The sequence below is a fragment of the Chaetura pelagica genome, unplaced genomic scaffold, assembly GCF_000747805.2.
Source record: "Chaetura pelagica isolate M959 unplaced genomic scaffold, ChaPel_1.0 scaffold346, whole genome shotgun sequence".
In the NCBI taxonomy this organism is placed as follows: domain Eukaryota; kingdom Metazoa; phylum Chordata; class Aves; order Apodiformes; family Apodidae; genus Chaetura; species Chaetura pelagica.
Genome location: NW_009953797.1, coordinates 1,593,786 through 1,612,473, shown reverse-complemented (window position 1 = coordinate 1,612,473; position 18,688 = coordinate 1,593,786). Strand labels below are relative to the sequence as shown.

The 18,688-nt window shown below is 40.0% G+C and overlaps 1 protein-coding gene across 1 annotated transcript in view; it reads left to right on the top strand.

Annotated features, from left to right (window-relative positions):
- Positions 1 to 18,688, top strand: part of GRID1 (glutamate receptor, ionotropic, delta 1) — a 536,004-nt gene that overhangs the window by 477,376 nt on the left and 39,940 nt on the right. The window contains exons 9-12 of the mRNA XM_010001117.1: positions 3,200 to 3,301; positions 4,841 to 5,038; positions 6,953 to 7,277; positions 8,653 to 8,791. Of these exons, the coding sequence (XP_009999419.1) occupies positions 3,200 to 3,301; positions 4,841 to 5,038; positions 6,953 to 7,277; positions 8,653 to 8,791 (764 nt within the window). The remainder of the gene's footprint in view (positions 1 to 3,199; positions 3,302 to 4,840; positions 5,039 to 6,952; positions 7,278 to 8,652; positions 8,792 to 18,688) is intronic.

The following is an 18,688-nucleotide window of genomic DNA, read 5'->3' as shown; positions in this document are numbered from 1 at the left end:
TCCTTATGTTAATGCAGAATGCAAAACGTAGGGTATTCAAAATGTCTGAGGCCTTGATACAAAATCAGATTAGATTTTTTCAAGGGAAAAGGAGTGGGAGAAGGAATTGAAATGTCAGTCCACCAGTGGTGAAGTAATAAATAATGTGTTACATTTCCCATTTTTTAATAAATATTTAATCATCATCTGTAGATTATGCAAGTAATTTTGGCCAGAACCTTCCATGTATCTTTATCAGATACTTACTACATAGAACAGCTGAAGAAGGCTTAGACAGTACATTCTTTACAGATTCGAAACACAATCATAGAATCATAGAATCCTAGGGGTTGGAAGGGACCTTGAAAGATCATCTAGTCCAAACCCCCTGCCAGAGCAGGGTCACCTAGAGTACATCACATAGGAACGCATCCAGGTGGGTTTTGAATGTCTCCAGTGAAGGAGACTCCACAACCTCCCTGGGCAGTCTGTTCCAGTGCTCTGACACTCTTACAGTAAAAATTTTTTTTGGATATTCAGCTTGAACCTCCTATGCTCCAATTTACACCCATTACCCCTTGTCCTATCACTGGTCATCACTGAGAAAAGCCTAACTCCATCTCCCTGACACTCACCCCTTACATATTTGTAAACATTGATGAGGTCACCCCTCAGTCTCCTTTTCTCCAAGCTAAAGAGACCCAGCTCCCTCAGCCTTTCCTCATAAGGGAGATGTTCCACTCTCTTAATCATCTTAGTAGCTCTGCGCTGGACTCTTTCAAGCACTTCCCTGTCCTTCTTGAACTGAGGGGCCCAGAACTGGACACAATACTCCAGATGCGGCCTCACCAATGCAGAATAGAGGGAGAGGAGAACCTCTCTTGATCGACTAACCACACCCTTTCTAATGCACCCCAGGATGCCATTGGCCTTCTTGGCCACAAGGGCACATTGCTGGCTCATGGTCATCCTCCTGTCTACCAGGACCCCCAGGTCTCTTTCACCTATACTACTCTCCAGCAGTTCAGCCCCCAACCTGTACTGGGACATGGTGTTGTTCTTCCCCAAACGCAAAACTCTACACTTCCCCTTGTTGAATTTCATCATGTTTCTCCCCGCCCAACTCTCCAACCTGTCTAAGTCTCTCTGAATGGCAGCACAGCCTTCTGGTGTGTCAGCCACTCCTCCCAGTTTAGTGTCATCAGCAAACCTGCTGAGGGTACATTCTATACCCTCATCCAGGTCATTGATGAAGATGTTGAACAACACCGGTCCCAGTACCGACCCCTGAGGGACTCCACTAGTCACACACCTCCAACCAGATTCTGCCCCATTGACTACAACTCTCTGACTCCTTCCTTTCAACCAGTTCCTGATCCACCTCACTACCTGATCACCAAACCCATACTTGATCAACTTGTCTATAAGGATGCTGTGGGAGATGGTATATACCAATATGTACCACAAGCACCTATACTGGTTTTTGAAGTCTGTTGGGCCATATTGATTTATGTCAGCTGACATATTGGTCAATGTTGGTTAGGAATATCAAAACCTAAGAAACATCTGAACGTATTTTGGAGCAAGCATCTAAATTTGAATTGAAAAGATTTCATGGCTATAGGTATTTACTTGTATTGCTGCAGACAATTTTATGTGCAGAATGTGATTTGTCACTCCAAACCAGCATCACAGGGTGAGAGTTTTCAATCTGAGATATTTAGCTTTTATGAGTGTCATTAGAAAGCTGAATATTATTTGGTTATTCTTCTTCTCCATTCTTGAGGTCAGCTGGATAAAAGAGATGTAGCTTTATTCTTTCATTCCTTGTGACTCAGCTCTGAAGGTTTAGTGACTTTAGAATAATTTTCATTTGTGATAGTTATGATGGCTGAATGTCCAGTAAATGTCCTGTTCTTTTCTAGTTCCCTATATATTAGCTTAGCACAACAAAACAAAAATAAAACTATACAGATCTCTGTCATCACATTTTATTTGTTGGTTTGATTTTTGAGGCTTTAGGATAAAACTGAAGTCATAGAAATAAATCATGTAGGACATCTAGCTATAGGCATTTGCAGTGAAATAAGTTCTTTCCAAGAAGGTTTTGACTTGTATGAAAATTTGCTTCTGGCAGGAAGAAGCCACATTTCGCAGATCTTGGACTATGTTTAATTTCTACAGGGCATGCCTTCAGCTAGCAACACTGACTGCTTCCACATGTGTAAGCATAGTATTGGTGTTTAGGAGTAGAGCCAAAAAAATAAGAAGGGAGCAGTTTCCACTCTATACTATTTATGACTCTTCTTGACAAAACGACACCATGGATTCTGTTTGAAGGCAACAGGAGTGGTTGCTGCTGCTGAAGAGCATATTTTGTTTTAATAATCTAAAGGTGACTTGAGATTGACTTTTATGTTGAAACTATTCTATTGAATTTTATTGCATTTCTCTTCAGAAAATGCAGTAAAAATATTTTTAAAGTGATATATTTAATTGAAAAATAAAATATTTAGATGTAACATGCCAGCGAGAGATCCTGAAAACATGTATCCATGTATGAAGTACTGGTAGATGTGAGGTATTTGACCATCAAGACCCTGGGAACTTGAGAGGCTTGTTTTACTTATGAGATAGAAGTAGGGTAAGAACAGAGAAATTAGGACTTAAGATATAATCTGAAGAAAGTCTAAGAGAGAAGAGGAGACAGTTTGACACCACAGAATCTATGTCAAGAATTTATGACTATCAGTGAGCTACAATGTTGTGCAGCAGGAAAAAAGGTCTGTCTTCAACAAGCAGTAGGGAATTATCTGAAAAGTAGGAGATCTGAGCAGAGAGGGAAGTATGGGATAGTGAGACCACGCATAATCCTGAGCACTGTCAGACAATATAAACTTTAGAGAATTGCCATATCAGAGTGATCTAATAATCCTGAGCACTGTCAGACAATATAAACTTACTTTAGAGAATTGTCATATCAGAGTGATCTACGTGAGATAATACAACAAATACTGCAGTGTTATGGGCGTCAATGAAATTACTTTCAGGCAAAGCACTTATGTCTGTCCTCTGAATCTCACTTATTCTGATTCTGCAGTTTAAAAAGCCACACATTTCTATCATTCTGGGTTCAGTGAAGCTACTGCTAAATGTCTATGCAAATACTGAAAAGTTTCCACACAACAGTCCTTCAAACTCATTGTATTTTCTGTTCCAGTTGGCAACATGGGACTCTGAAAAAGGACTGAACGGTAGCCTACAAGAGCGACGTCTGGGCAATGACTTACAAGGACTGACACTCAAAGTGGTGACTGTCTTGGTATGATCTTATTTGAGTTCAGGAACCAAAATGCTCAAAATAAGGAGCTGACTGAGTATTTTGGGCACTACCCTCACTGTTTTCCCCTATTATTTTCAATTATGTATTTTTGGATGATCAGTTACAAATGGCCTTTTATTATTTTATGTGAAGCTGTGCACTGTCAGAGATACAAAGCATGTGTTTGCTTGCTGATGATGGTTTTCTGCGTTGTAATTCCCAGTGGGCATGGAACAGGCACAGGGCCTGAGCGCATAGGAGTGCGTCCCAAACACCAGACTCTTAACTTATACACACAGTTACCAGCATTGCATGGATTTTAAGATCAAATGGGCCAATTATGATAATCTAATCTTGGCTCTTGTACACTGCAGCCTGTAAAATTTAATCAAGTGTTTCTTCCATCAAGCTTATGAATTCCTGTTGAGTTAAACTATATATTTTAGAAAGATATAATCTGTCCAAAAATCATTACACTTTCAGGACTGCTGTCTGTTAGTATCTGGAGTGGTAGCAGAGCTCCTGTCAGCTGAGGGCTAAATTACGGGCAAAGTAGGGCTTGAATGCATTCCTTCCTAAAATATTGTCATTTGCAGATCACAGAATGTGGTGTTTTTTCTAGGTTTTATTTCTCTTTTTCTGAACTGTGGTACAAATAGGAGGTACCTCATAAGATCATTAAGGCACTCCCCCCAGCTCCCAGTTTTCTTTGTCTGGTGACAGGCAAGATTATGCTGTAGTTTATGTGGGAGGTGAGCAGATCCCTTCCCTAAGAACGTCAGGACCAGGTTGCAAAGGTGGCCAGCCACGGTGGCTTTGTGCCAGCAGCCCTAGTGTTTCCCTGCAGGAGAGAAGGATGTCCATGCCCCACAGAAAACATACCACAAAATACTGCATTTCTTTGGTCTCAAAACATACTTCAATTTAAAATACATCAGGAGCCAATACCCATAAAGGTTACTTTTAGAATTTTCAAAATGTTTAATAATCATACACCACAGCATTTCCAGCTGTTGTTTCAGTATATGTTTCAGAGAAAAGATGAATCATTGTCTGTAAAAGACAGCTTCCTAAACACAATACAGTCCAAGATGGATGGGCAGCAGTAATGTTCCTATCAAGGACTCACAGGGTTAATATAATATTGATATTCTACACAGCTAGTTAGGGCACTAAGGTAGGAGTCTGTGCTTTCTTTATAGTGAGTGAGAAGAAGCAAGTACTTCTGAGAGCACTTCATCCTGTGGGCACAAGGAAGCTGCTAGAGTGGTTTGAATTGTCTTCTGGAGTTGCTGCCTCTTTTCAAGAACTGTGGAAAACCCAAGGCCACAGATAGGACTTGGGTGATGAGGCACTGTTGTCTGGGTGGGAGGCCTTATTGTATCCACCATGGCCTGCAGTTTTTGCCTCAGAAGTTTGGGAGTGTCTTAAAAGCTGCACCAACTTGTCCAGAATGAACTTGGGAAACATCCTTTTGCTAAGAGAAACAAACTAAAAAACTTATTTCAAGTATCAGTTAAGATACTGTTTTGTTCTCAGGAAGAACCTTTTGTGATGGTGGCAGAGAACATACTTGGGCAGCCAAAACGATATAAAGGATTTTCCATTGATGTCCTGGATGCACTTGCCAAGAATCTGGGCTTCAAGTATGAGATATATCAAGCTCCTGATGGCAAATATGGACAGCAGCTCCAAAACAGCTCCTGGAATGGCATGATTGGAGAACTCATTAACAAGGTACACAGAGAAGAAGCTGCATTAAAAACAAAAACCAACCAAACAAAACCCAGTTCTTTGGAACTGAGTGTCAACGATTTGTAAGATGGTTGTTTAAATTCTCCCCTTCCATTCCAAATTACAGGAGAATAAATTAGGATGAAAGTACCAGTGCAGATCATTTCAGAGCTATGGACAGTTTGAGTGTGGTGCAAACTGCAATTTAAGATCCTGTGTACAGGATAGGTGCTAGAGAGCCTATTGTTTGATTTACACCAAAGTGTTCTCAGCATAAATTGTATCAGTTTAAATCTGTGTGTTTACATGGCTGTAAGAACAAGAAAACAGGACATGTACATGTGTGTGAGTGAATGACTAGAAAACAGAGAAAAAACCAATCTAGTCTACTTAAAATAGTAATCACTACTATTTTAATTTTTGTCATTATGTCTTTCCTACTTGCTTGTAGATGTGACTTTATTTGAGTCACTTTGTGGCAATGTTTGATAATGATCAACTCGTTGACTCTAAAAGAGGAAAAATGTCCCTAATAATATACCATTAAGAAGTGTTTTGAAGGACCAGAATTTAAGCTCATCTCAAGATTGTTCATTCATTTGAAACAGAAAGTACCAAGTTTCTTCTCTTAATTAGTCTTGCAAATCAGGACTAAGTATATTGAACTCCGCTGAAGTAAATGGGGAAAGACTGTTGCTTAGGAACTCCCAGAGAATGAATTTAGAGTATATTTTGTTAATGTTGTTCTATCTGACATGGGACAAATGTTAATCAAGAAGGAGAATCAAAGGAATATTCCATGTTACTGCCCTTTGTAGAAAAGGTGCAGTGGAGTTATTACTGAAAACAAAAGCTTTCTCATTATCTAGTAAGTAGGCATCTCAGTATCTGGTGAGTAGATGTTTAGGAAGAAATAGAAGCAATTAAAGCAATAGCAAGTGTGTGTTTGATACTGCAATGTTCTTGGTTGGTGCTAGGGAATATAAAGAATGTTTTACTTACTTTGCATTGACATAAGCTGTTCTAATTTTCTTGATTTGAAAATGTGGTTAGAAATCCTGGTAAATTTCTTCAGAAATTGCTTTATTTGAAGAAACAAAATGTCTATTATGGTTTTTTTAATGGGATTTCTGCTACTAGCTTTTCCACTGATTCCAAAGGATATCAAAGCAGACCTCCCTCACCTAACATTTGCTTTACTTACACAGAAAAATGTAGAGGTAGCAAACAAGAAGTACATTCTGTTTTTTGAGAACTGTTTTTATTAAGATGGTAACAAAAATCTAATTACAGCTCTTTAAAAGCTGCAAAAAACTGCTTTGTTACCTTTCATTGAGTTTGCATACTCTATAAGGACCCCTCTATGTGTAAAATCTACTCACTTTTAATGTTGAACTCAAAGCAGTTTCAGACACTAAGTTGCTTTTGGTGCACTCCTCCAGTTACTAGTTTTTGCGACCACTTTATTCATTGTAAAGACAAACAAAATCTTCATCCCAGTTGTCGTATGAAATCCCTTCATGAACCTGGGAAGTTGGCAACTGCAGGGCAAACAACAAACATGAGTTTTTTGCACCTTGCTGTCAAATACACAAGCTAAATAAATGCTGTTTCTTTCTTACTGCTTGCAGTGCACAAGGTTAATATGGTTTGGAGTTTTAGGCATCCTTTGGAAAACAAGTGAGGGAGAACAGTTAAGTAAGTTGCACTCATTCCAGAGAGGAGCCGAGGTGACACTTTTTGGTTTAGAGTACATTGACAGGTTATGTTTCATTACTCTGACTTTGTCTAAATCTGTTAAGTTACAGAGAGAAACAGAGAGAGTAACTTGGTTCTTAAAAAGTTTCTACTTAAAGCTTATGCTAGCCCAGCTCATGGTGAAAGGAAGAGATCTGATGTGTTGTGTTTGTCCTGCAGAGAGCAGACCTAGCCATCTCAGCCATCACTATCACGCCAGAACGAGAGAGCGTTGTGGACTTCAGCAAGCGGTACATGGACTATTCGGTGGGGATCTTAATCAAAAAGCCTGAAGAGAAAATCAACATCTTCTCTCTCTTTGCCCCTTTTGACTTTGCTGTGTGGGCTTGCATTGCTGCAGCCATCCCCATCGTTGGTGTCTTGATATTTGTCTTGAACCGGATCCAGGCAGTCAGGGCACAGAACGCTTCCCAGCCCTGCCCATCGGCTTCCTCCACCCTGCACAGTGCCATCTGGGTTGTGTACGGCGCCTTTGTTCAGCAAGGTACTTACCCCCCTGTAGACACCACTGGCAGAGGTTCAAAAATGTTCTGCCTTGGGGAAAGTGGGTCAGGATGTGTTTGCCTTGGCCTGAACAGTCTAAAGATGAAAGATAAGGCTCCTATGGAGAGGTAAAAAGAGATGAGGAAAAAAGGGAAGAGGTAGGTAAGTTGGGGTTGAGGGGGCTGTGTTCTGCTTTTCTAACAGTAAGTGCATAAAACCCACTCCTAGCAGGTTTTTCTTCAGGAAAATGATCACATGATAAACTACAGAGCTCCTTGGTGTGGAATTACAACACTTCTCTAACTCTGAAGCTAGCACCTTTTCTAATTGTTTATATTTAATTTTAGAAATGTATGTGGTTTTGAACTAATGTGAGACAGTTTATCTTTTGGTTCTTTGAACCGAATAGGAATATTATTTGTAGTCATGTAACTAACTTTACACTCAGGAATCTCTAGGCATAGGACTAATCCTGGTGAGTTCACTAAGATTGCTACCATTAAAAAATATATTTTTGTAAATAATTGCAAAATCTACCCACACAGTTTTTGTCCCATATCTATAACGTTAGTACTATTCTTAGAGGGCAAATTTTGTTTAATGTTAACATATGGGTATGTTGTTATTTTTTTCTTTTTTTTTTTTTTTTTTTTCATTGTTAATGCAAGCTTATAAAGTTTCAGCTGAAAAATGCTTTCTATTGCTATGAAACTTGGTCCCACATCTCATTAAGGTGGCATCCCTGATGGGTTTAAGTACAGTAAGATCTAATCAGCACAAGCATACACTGAGGTGACTAGTAAGGTTTGGTCTTCAGCAATGTTCAAGCATAGCTCTCCTTGAAGCCTGCAAGAAAGAAAACTTCACATTGTTTGAAATGTTGTAAAGAGTAACAAGTAATTACTCTAATGCTTCATTTGTTGCAGCTTTAAATACAGCACAGATAGCATACAAACCATTGGACAGTTTGGGGGAATTTTTCCAAATCTAAAATGGTCACTGAATACAGAGTATTACACTATTCTGACCACTGCAATGATTTAATTCCTGCGTATTAGTCATGCTTCACTATTAAACTTCCATTATTTAGAATAGTTTTCATCTTCTGTAGACTTCATTGTCAACAATTCCCCAGGGAAATAATTGAAATGGTATTTTCTAGAGCAGTATTCAGGGCAAGAAGCTGACTGTAGAAAATGTTTGTAAATTATCAGTCTCAACAGCAGTAGTACTTTTCTCACAGTGAAAGGGTGGTCTGGAGGAGAAGCAGAAGTGCAGAGAAGCAGCTCCAACAAAGTTTAATGTACAAGGGCACACAGAGAGTGACCATTACTGGCAGCTGCTGAGAGACCCACATTTTCCCTGTTTATTTGTAGGGGGCGAATCTACTGTTAATTCTGTGGCCATGCGCATTGTGATGGGAAGCTGGTGGCTCTTCACCCTTATCGTCTGCTCTTCCTACACAGCAAATTTAGCAGCATTTCTCACAGTATCAAGGATGGATAATCCCATAAGGTAAGAGCCTCCTCTTAACATGAAGCTGGAAACCTGGATTTCACAGAGAGGTATTATCCATTTGAGCACTCATTCTTGCAAGAAACAGATACACTGCTTATTTGCAGTGGCTGCTTTTCTCTTCTTGCCCCGCCCTGTCCTTCACTCCAAAAAACCCCAAGCAGTCTTGACAGGTGCATGTAGGGGACAATGGCACTTTAATTGAATATTTTTCCAGAAGAGAGGTCTTTAATGTTTATATGTATTTTGCCTAACTAGAGCTCTCACTGCTTCAGCTGTCGTTACTTTGTTGAACATCAGAAGGAACTGCCACCTCTCCAGAACTATATAACATTTCACTTCTTACCTTCAATGTGTAATTTTATGTTCTCAATATTTTGATATATGCTGTTGTTTATACTGTTATTTGCATGTAAGGTAATATAGGCACTCTTTTTAAATATAAATTACCAGATACAGATCAGATTCAGTGGCATTATTTGCAGAAAAAGCTTCATCTCAAGGAGGGAAAGATAACCGAATTTGACTGGGATAACAGATGTAATATAGCAGTTGTTTTATTGAATTTATATATAATTCTCTACAGTTGTGTTGGCAATATTCTGATGATAAATTACAGCTTCTGAAAAAAAAATTCAATTTATCTGCATCTTTGACTTCTTTGTTCTGGTTTGCCTACTAATCCATACCCAATGAGAATATTTTCAATAACCCAGGCCTCTGAGCAGCTCTGGAGAGCTGCTGGTTGTGTGGTGACAATTTTTGTGTAATTTATTTTCTTCAGGAAATTTAAAGGGTGAATAATGTTTTCATTTTTTCCTCTCAAAACTTGGGCAAAAATTCCACCTTTACACTGGCATGAAAAACTGGGAAGGCTTTTGATCTTCTGCAGTCAGGATTAGAGCCTGCTATCTCATGTTTGATCTGATGGTGATGGAGTAGTGAGGTGGTCAGAGGATGGGTGGCGTGACACAAGTTCTCCTCCTAGAAAATGCTGAGCCAAGGATTTTAGGTGCTAGAGACTGACACGGTTGCTCTGTTGGTGTCATTTGGAGTTGTACTAGGAAAACTGGGACTGTAATGTTTGTGCTTGGTTCCTGAAACAGAGGCATTGGCACTTCAGTGAGGCTGGCACTTTAAAAAGCTGCTTTTGCTTTCTCTGTGGTGTCGGCATAGAAGGACATAAATAAGTGCATCACTCATAAAGATGATTTTACAGGTATTTTGCAATGTTTTGTATCAATATAGTATTACAATAATAATAAAACCAGCCAAAAAAACATAGCAAGCTTTGTTTTTAATTAATCTTCTATTAGTTTGACCAAAATAAATGGGTTTTAACAGTAAAAGAAATAAGAACTGCAAGTAGTTTCTGGAAATAACATACAAAAATAAACAGAATAAAACTACCACAGGGTATCTGTGAGGCCTGGCTGCATCAGGAATAAGGTTAAGCTCAATGAATAAATTGCTGTTGAAACCCAAGACAGAAAGAGTTATCTGGAAAGCTTCAATAATGATCTTCTCTAAAAATTTCTGCAAGTTCTTGTTCCTTCATGGCTGAAAAATTTGCCCATTTGGACTACTGAATCTCTCCCAAAACTCACCAGGGTTATGGGAGGACAAAAGTTGGGGAGAAATCTAGTGAGGGATCTGTAAAAAAAGACATAGCCTAAAGAGCAGAACTATGAATTATTAGAGGAGGCCTTTGAGGGTGAGCTATTACACCATTTACAAGGGGGGTTTATTCCTATTCTTATGAAAATGAAAGGATATTGTTAAGAATCTTGAAGAGGAGAGAATTTACTTGGGTAAAGGAGCTGCTTGATGTTGCTTTGGGACTTTAGAGCCCAGATGCCCTTCTACTGTTAGAGATGGCAGCAGAAGAATTATAAATACTTGTCTTTCTATACCCCCTGGTAGCTGCCTCTTTTGGGTTCCCAATATCACATCACCTTGTACAAGGTGAGGATACAGAATGAAAAACCACTCTGTTGTGTTCTGCAAACATTAGCAGAGCAATTCAGGTACCAAAACATAAATGTCTATAAAGTAATTTGTCATAAGGTTCACTACCGGTGCTCCAGCTACTTGGCTATAAAAGCAGAGGTCTCTATTAGGTATTGTCAGCCACAATGTGGATTATTCCTATTGCCTGGGGTGTCTAAAGTGGTCCTGGCTAGTTTGGCTTGGGCTCTGGATTCATTCCCAAGATAATCTGAAATGGTAGCTGTCAGAAATCTTGTTGATATGATCATTGGTTTGCAGCTAAGGAACTTGCTTGGCTTGGCTTTCCTGTGGCTATTTTACAAAGTTTGCTGAATCTCCCTGAGATCCTGCTATTCTGAGAGAGATCTGGACTAACACCTTTCATTTAAAACTGCTAGTGACTTAGGAGAGAGGAGATGGAGGAGATAAATCAGTTCTCCAGAAGCTCTGTTGAGCCTTCATCCATTTCTAAGCTATGCTGAAGACATTTTCATTTCCCCCCTCTTTAGGAGAAACATATTATAAAATGTTATATCACATTTGGAACAAATATTTCTCCTGAGAAAGTAAATTACTACCTTATGTGAATGTATTGTAGCCTTGTCTGGGCTACTTAGCTTCAGCCTCAGATGATGTAGAGTGGTTATTTTGGCCTTTCTAAGTCAGTCACTCAGTTTGGTTGCATTATATCTTTCATGGACCCAGAAAGAAATATGTCTGTGAAATCCATTTTTCCCCACCCAAAGAGGCCCAATGAGTTATAGCTGTGAATCTGCTCACCAGCTGAGAAATACCAAATCCGTCTGTGTATGCTTCCATTGTTAAGAAACCAACCCTCCATCCTCTCAGTAAATGTGTGCTATTATCTTTCCCTCCATAGAGAGGTTCTCTGCTGTTCAGTACTGCAGCTGCTAAATTGCCAGCAGGGGAGAAAACAGTGTTATGGTGCTGTAGTAGCTGCAACATAGTTATAATTTTCATTACAAGGCTGATTTTCTTCCCAAGCCCCCTTCAAAATGCCTAATAAAAGTTGTTTCAGCATCAAATTCAGCATGTCTGGTCTGTGTCTAGTGAAATAGGATTATGTTTGATTGATAAGTAGGTGTCAATCAACCCAGTGATCATTACCTTCACAATTTCACTGCAAAACAAGTGTGTCATAGAAATCATAAATTATATATATTAGAAGGGGCTTGGTGAGACATTCACTGGAGCAAAGTTGAACTGTTGGAAGGCAGATTTTTAGAATTAGCATGTCAGATGAAAGCCTGCTGATGAGGGTATATATATATTTTTTTAATCTGGTATTGGCAAATCTCACAAGGCTTTTCCACCCTGCCATGAGTTTCAGGGACTGCCTGTGGCTCACAGTAAGGTGAAATGCAAAGAGTAGGAGGCATGGGAGGAAGCAGCTTTGATATGCTGCCTGTATTTCTCTGTTTCCTGACATAGATTTCCTAAGTCACAAACAAGTTCACAAGTGCTGTGCTGTCCAGGTGCCCAGATCCCATGTAAAGAAATGTGCTTATCTCAGAAAGAAGAAAAATCCTTCTTGGATTTTTCCAAACCCTCAAGGGCTTTATTATAAGCATGGTAACAGGGAGAGGCACTGGCTTTCTGGTCTGGCCATGGCTGTGTGTGCTGCCTTGCTCCTCACATGTCCTGTGTGCCCATCACTTGTCTTGCTGTGACAGAGCAGTGGAGACAGAACATGGAGTCTGAGGCCCACATCAAAACCTCTGGCCCTTCAGGAGATCGAGGATAACAGAAAATAGTGTAAACTTGTCCTCCATTTTCCAGCCACTGATGGTTGGTACTTGTGTGCCCCTTTGCTCTTTTAATACTGCTTCTCTTAGCCCTCTTGTGTTCTTTCCATCTTCTCTCTGCTCCAACCTCACAAGATGTGAACAAAGGCAATGGAGTGGTTACCTCAGGAATTCTGTGCTTGGGGAGATTCAAAGGCAAGGCAGTGGACCAGTAAGCAGGTTTCTCAACTACATATGGACAGAGGAGTGAGATGTTACCCTGTTCCAAAAGAAAAAGCATTTTTTGCGAATGTGCTGATATCAGCCCCTCTGGAGCTCAGGCTAGGAGGCTGTGATCCATGTTCTAACTTTGTAAATGAGGAATTCTCAGTTTTTGTTTTTTAATAGAAATCTAGGTAATCTTTAGAGCCTGTGCTAATCACTGACAGACCTGTTTAAACTCCAATTATTTGCATTCATTATTCTGGTATTTTTCTGTATGCAGCTGAGAAGTCTTCTAATGGGTCAGTCTGCCAAGTAAGGTCTGAATTATTACATGTGAGTTTGTTCTTTCTTTTGTCTTATTACATTTTCAAACAGCCCTTAGATCTGCTGTCTGACCTTCCATTTGTAATTATGAGTTTAATTAGCAGTGACTCAACTTCCAGCTTCATTTCTTGTTAACAAGCAGACTACATGTAGTTCAGTAGCTGCGCAGATATTCTGAAACTCAGGTTTAAGAGAGCTTGTCTGACAAGAGGTTAAGAGTCATGCAGGAAAAATAGGACATAAAAAAGCATGCTATTTGCAAATTAAAAAGAGCATGTGTTATGGATGCTTTAAAAGGTATCTGTATATATGCATTCATGGACTGCACACAAATACATGTTATATTGCTTTTAAGTTCACAGCTGTTGCTTCACAATTTGGCATATCTTTATGTGCATTTTAATCCCAAAATGTTATGTGTTTTGGCAACAGCTGAAGATTTTCTGCAGCTTAGTTGGGGTGACAGTCTGGCACCTGCAAGACATGAGTGCAAATTCTTTTTCTACCACAAGGTTTACTTGATCTTGGGAAGCTTTGCCTCCTTTCTGTCTCAGTTGACTTTCTATATAACAGAGTAATTATTTTTTTTTCATATCTTATATGGCATGTTGTCAGTTTAGCTGCTTTAAAGATGATGGCCAGAAGTGACCATATTATAATAGCTCTGCAGGTATCAAAAATAGGTTTTCTGGGTTGCTTATAGACCCAAAATCAATCTAAAATCTTTTAAAATAAAATGAGGAAAGTATTTTGAAGATGCCAGCTAGAGGGAAATGAACAAAGGTTTCATCTGCTGTAGTTAAGTGGATTTGATAGGGTTGGCATTAAGAACCACATAGGAATCCCTCTATATTTGCAATGATTTTTGCCTTGAAATTCTTTGTGTTTGAAAACAGTCTTTCTGCTGTTAATATCACATGTTTCTGTCTAAATATTTAATTGAATTTTCTTTTCTTACGTTTAATTTTTACTACGTTTTGCAGTGTCTCTGCAGCACCTCAGGAACATTGGCAGGAGTCATGTATGAATGAGCATGATTATTATTTAAGGCCTGTGAGCAAAAGCTTCAATCATTAAATAACTAGATTAAGTTTGTCCATAAAAGCAGAGTGCAAAAAAGATGGAAGTGAACAAGCCAGGACAAAACCTCAAGCCAGGACAAAACCTCAAAACTGTTTTTTCTTCTTTCCAGAACACTCACTGTTTAGATCATATGAAAGAAAGGTCATGGGAAATGCTCTGCAGCCTGGGCAGCAGCGCTCGAGGGCAGAGCTTGCCAGCCCCTTGCCTTCAGGAACTGCTCAGGACAAGCCACAGTGGGGCTGCCAGTGCCAGAACTCCCACTGTCTATCCTTTCCTTTCATTTTCATTGATGGTATTGCCCTGTGGGTCTTTCTGGAAAACCCAGGGCTTCACAGAGTCTGGAGCCTTCAAAAAGCTTTCTGAATGTTGGCATATGCTGTTCAACCATGATTTAAAATGAATCCTAATTACTCCTGTAATTGAGCAAGCAGGAAAGCATGTAAGTGCAAATATTTCCCAAGGACATTTTTCTGGGAAAAATGAGAATGCATAGCTGAAAATCAAGCTTGAATTCAATCTCTCCAGTTGCCATTATAAAAATGTGGCATATATTGGAGATCAATGGCAAACCAAGAGATTTGTGATTCCACACCCTCTTCAACTCTACTTTTATGATACCTGTATTATAGCATCTCTTCATTTGTTCACATTACTGGGGAGTTCTGTGGCTTAAGTGGGTTGAGGCATTAGCATTCATATGCATGCACAGTTTAGTGAAGGAAATTATTTGGATGTGACGTTAGCAAAATCTACCATCTGTGAAGGTAATAAAAGTTACTTTTTTTTCTTTGGTTTTATAATGGTGGAAATCTAGCAAGAGCAGCAACTCTTATGACAGCCTATCAAAATGTACAAGAATTGGTTCAGATCTGAGATTTGATACTCAATCTCTTCTCCACTCATATTGAGTTGCCTCTAAGTTAGATTTTCTCTTATATTTATAGATGATCCACTTTGCTATCCATAGAATAAAGTAGCTGTATGCTTTCTGCATACTTTAAATCTCATTGGCCTCTGACGTCAACCTTCTCTGTTGTAGCATGTGGTTTCTTTTTATTACAAGGATAGTACCTATTGCTTATTTTGTTGGGGTTTATTTTCTGTTTGACTCCTAAGGGATAAACAATGCAAAATGCAGTAATAGCAGATTTTTGCCCAATAGGATGCTTATATTTCTATTGTTTTTCTCTAAAGAAGATGATTTAATGTCATATATGAGAGAGTATAAAATCTAATATAGCAGGATATTAAAAAGGCAAAATAATGATTACTATAGCAATTCAAACAGAGACTGCCTTAAAGCTTCAAACATTTCCTAGCTGTAAAAACTACCTCAACCCATCCTTTTTAAGGACATAAATAGGAGTAAGAACAAAAACTTCCTGGTGAATTCTGGTTTGGAAATGGATTCTGAATGAGGAAGAACTATTAAAGCAAGCTGATCAACTATTTGAGTTTTACTCCTGCAAAAACATTTAACAGTTTTTCTCCACTGTATCAGGCAGGTATTTCCTTGACCTACAGTGCAAAACTACCTGCTTTTTGCACATCAATATAATATTCCATGTGTTTGCCTGCTGTGTCTGTTTGCTGTTCTTTTGGACAGACAGATATTGTTACATGCCCTGATGGTATATATCTTTGCTAGATGAGTATTTAATCCCACACCCTCAGAGTGGGAAGCCAGGTAGGACCTGAAAATGTATAAATATCTTCATGACACTTGCTAGTATAATCTTGTGCAATTCCTCCTCATCCACATTTCCAAATGAGCAGCAGTTCAGGCATTCTCATACCATGGTTGTTCAGCACCAGAATTTCTCACCCACCTAGGAGCAAAAAAAGTTTTCCCACCTTCTGTTCATTGCCATATAGTCAATGTCAGCAGACTGACTGTGAGTACATGGAACATCCACTGAGTTTTTTATTTCTTTAGATTATTTTGGATGGAGGAAGAGGAGGGAAAAGAAGGAAAGTTTGCAGCAGGGGCAGAGGAAGAATCCTTGCCCAGCCATCCTCCCAGAGCAAAGGTTGATTGGTTGCTTAGTTAACACTGACCAGTGTTAACTGGCTATGGCCAGTCCTGTGCTCCACTTAAGTGCTCTTTTAGGTTGCAAGGTTCGAATGAATAGCCTGCAGTAAAAATTAAATAATGATTGTACCTCCTGTAGCCTAAAACTTCTGTTCAAACAATCAATTGAGAAGTTGATCTCTTGGAGCGAAGTTCAGCAGCCATTTTTCAGAGACTGAAGTCCGAGCATAGAATCATAGAATCCTAGGGGTTGGAAGGGACCTTGAAAGATCATCTAGTCCAACCCCCCTGCCAGAGCAGGGTCGCCTAGAGTACATCACATAGGAACGCATCCAGGTGGGTTTTGAATGTCTCCAGTGAAGGAGACTCCACAACCTCCCTGGGCAGTCTGTTCCAGGGCTCTGTCGCTCTCACAGTAAAAAAATTTTTTCGGATATTCACCTTGAACCTCCTATGCTCCAATTTACACCCATTACCCCTTGTCCTATCACTGGTCATCACTGAGAAAAGCCTAACTCCATCTCCCTGACACTCACCCCTTACATATTTGTAAACATTGATGAGGTCACCCCTCAGTCTCCTTTTCTCCAAGCTAAAGAGACCCAGCTCCCTCAGCCTTTCCTCATAAGGGAGATGTTCCACTCCCTTAATCATCTTTGTAGCTCTGCACTGGACTCTTTCGAGCAGTTCCCTGTCCTTCTTGAACTGAGGGGCCCAGAACTGGACACAATACTCCAGATGTGGCCTCACCAATGCAGAATAGAGGGGGAGGAGAACCTCTCTTGACCTACTAACCACACCCTTTCTAATGCACCCCAGGATGCCATTGGCCTTCTTGGCCACAAGGGCACATTGCTGGCTCATGGTCATCCTCCTGTCTACCAGGACCCCCAGGTCTCTTTCACCTACACTACTCTCCAGCAGTTCAGCCCCCAACCTGTACTGGGACATGGTGTTGTTCTTCCCCAAATGTAAAACTCTGCACTTCCCCTTGTTGAATTTCATCATGTTTCTCCCCGCCCAACTCTCCAACCTATCTAAGTCTCTCTGAATGGCAGCACAGCCTTCTGGTGTGTCAGCCACTCCTCCCAGCTTAGTGTCATCAGCAAACTTGCTGAGGGTACATTCTATACCCTCATCCAGGTCGTTGATGAAGATGTTGAACAACACCGGTCCCAGTACCGACCCCTGTGGGACTCCACTAGTCACACACCTCCAACCAGATTCTGCCCCATTGACTACAACTCTCTGACTCCTTCCTTTCAACCAGTTCCTAATCCACCTCACTTCCTGGTCACCAAACCCATACCTGATCAACTTTTCTACAAGGATGCTGTGGGAGACGGTGTCAAATGCTTTACTGAAATCAAGATAAACCACATCTACCGCTCTACCATCATCTATCCACCTAGTAATTTCCTCATAGAAGGCTATGAGGTTAGTCAAACATGATTTACCCTTGATAAAACCATGCTGACTGCTCTTGATGACCCCCATGTCATTGATGTGCCTAGAGATAGTGACAAGAACAAGTTGTTCCATCACATTTCCAGGGATGGAGGTGAGGCTGACCGGTCTATAGTTACCCGGGTCCTCCTGTGCTTTAGGTTGTGAGGTTAAGGGTTTCAGTTTTGGTGAGCTCCGTGCACAGTCACCTGTTTCATTTTGTGCTGATGAAACCAGCCATAAATTAAGAAATCAAACTTTGCATGGGATACCTGGGGTAGAATCATAGAATCATTAAGGTTGGAAGGGACCTGAAAGATTGAGTTCCACCCCCCTGCCATGAGCAGGGAACCCCACCACTAGATCAGGGTGCACAAAACCTCATCCAACCTGCCCTTAAAAACCTCCAGGGGTGGGGCATCAACAACCTCCCTGGGCAAACCATTCCAGTTCCTCACTACCCTTCTAGTGAAGAATTTCTTTCCAGTATCTAATCTAAATCTTCCCTCTCTCAGTTTAAAACCATTACCCCTTGTCATATCAGTATCTTCTCTGGTAAAAAGCACCTCCCCAGCTTTCCTGTAGGCCCTTTTCAAGTACTGGAAGGTGCTACAAAGTCTCCCTGGAACCTTCTCTTCTCTACGCTGAACAGCCCCAACTCTCTCAGCCTTTCAGGGTACAGACATGTCATTTTGCCAGCTCTGCTGTTTACACTGGAATTTCAATGGAGGGATGACACAAATATCCTTTTGCAGTGACATTTTAAATATGATCTAGATTCATTTGTGTTCTGAAGAGGATTTATTTTTGGATTCTCTGTTTTTTTCTCCCATGCATTTGTATGGTTCCCATGTATTTGCAGTATGAATGCATATATTGTCAAATGGTTGCACTACTCTTTTAAAATCACTCAGAAAAAAAATACTTTGGTTTTCTAAGTCTGGAAAGAGCTCTTGCTGGCATTATAACAGCTACTTATAATTTCTTCTTACAATTTCTCAAGTTAAGATCCCTTGTATCTGTGTCTGTGATACGATCTCTTTCAGGAATTGC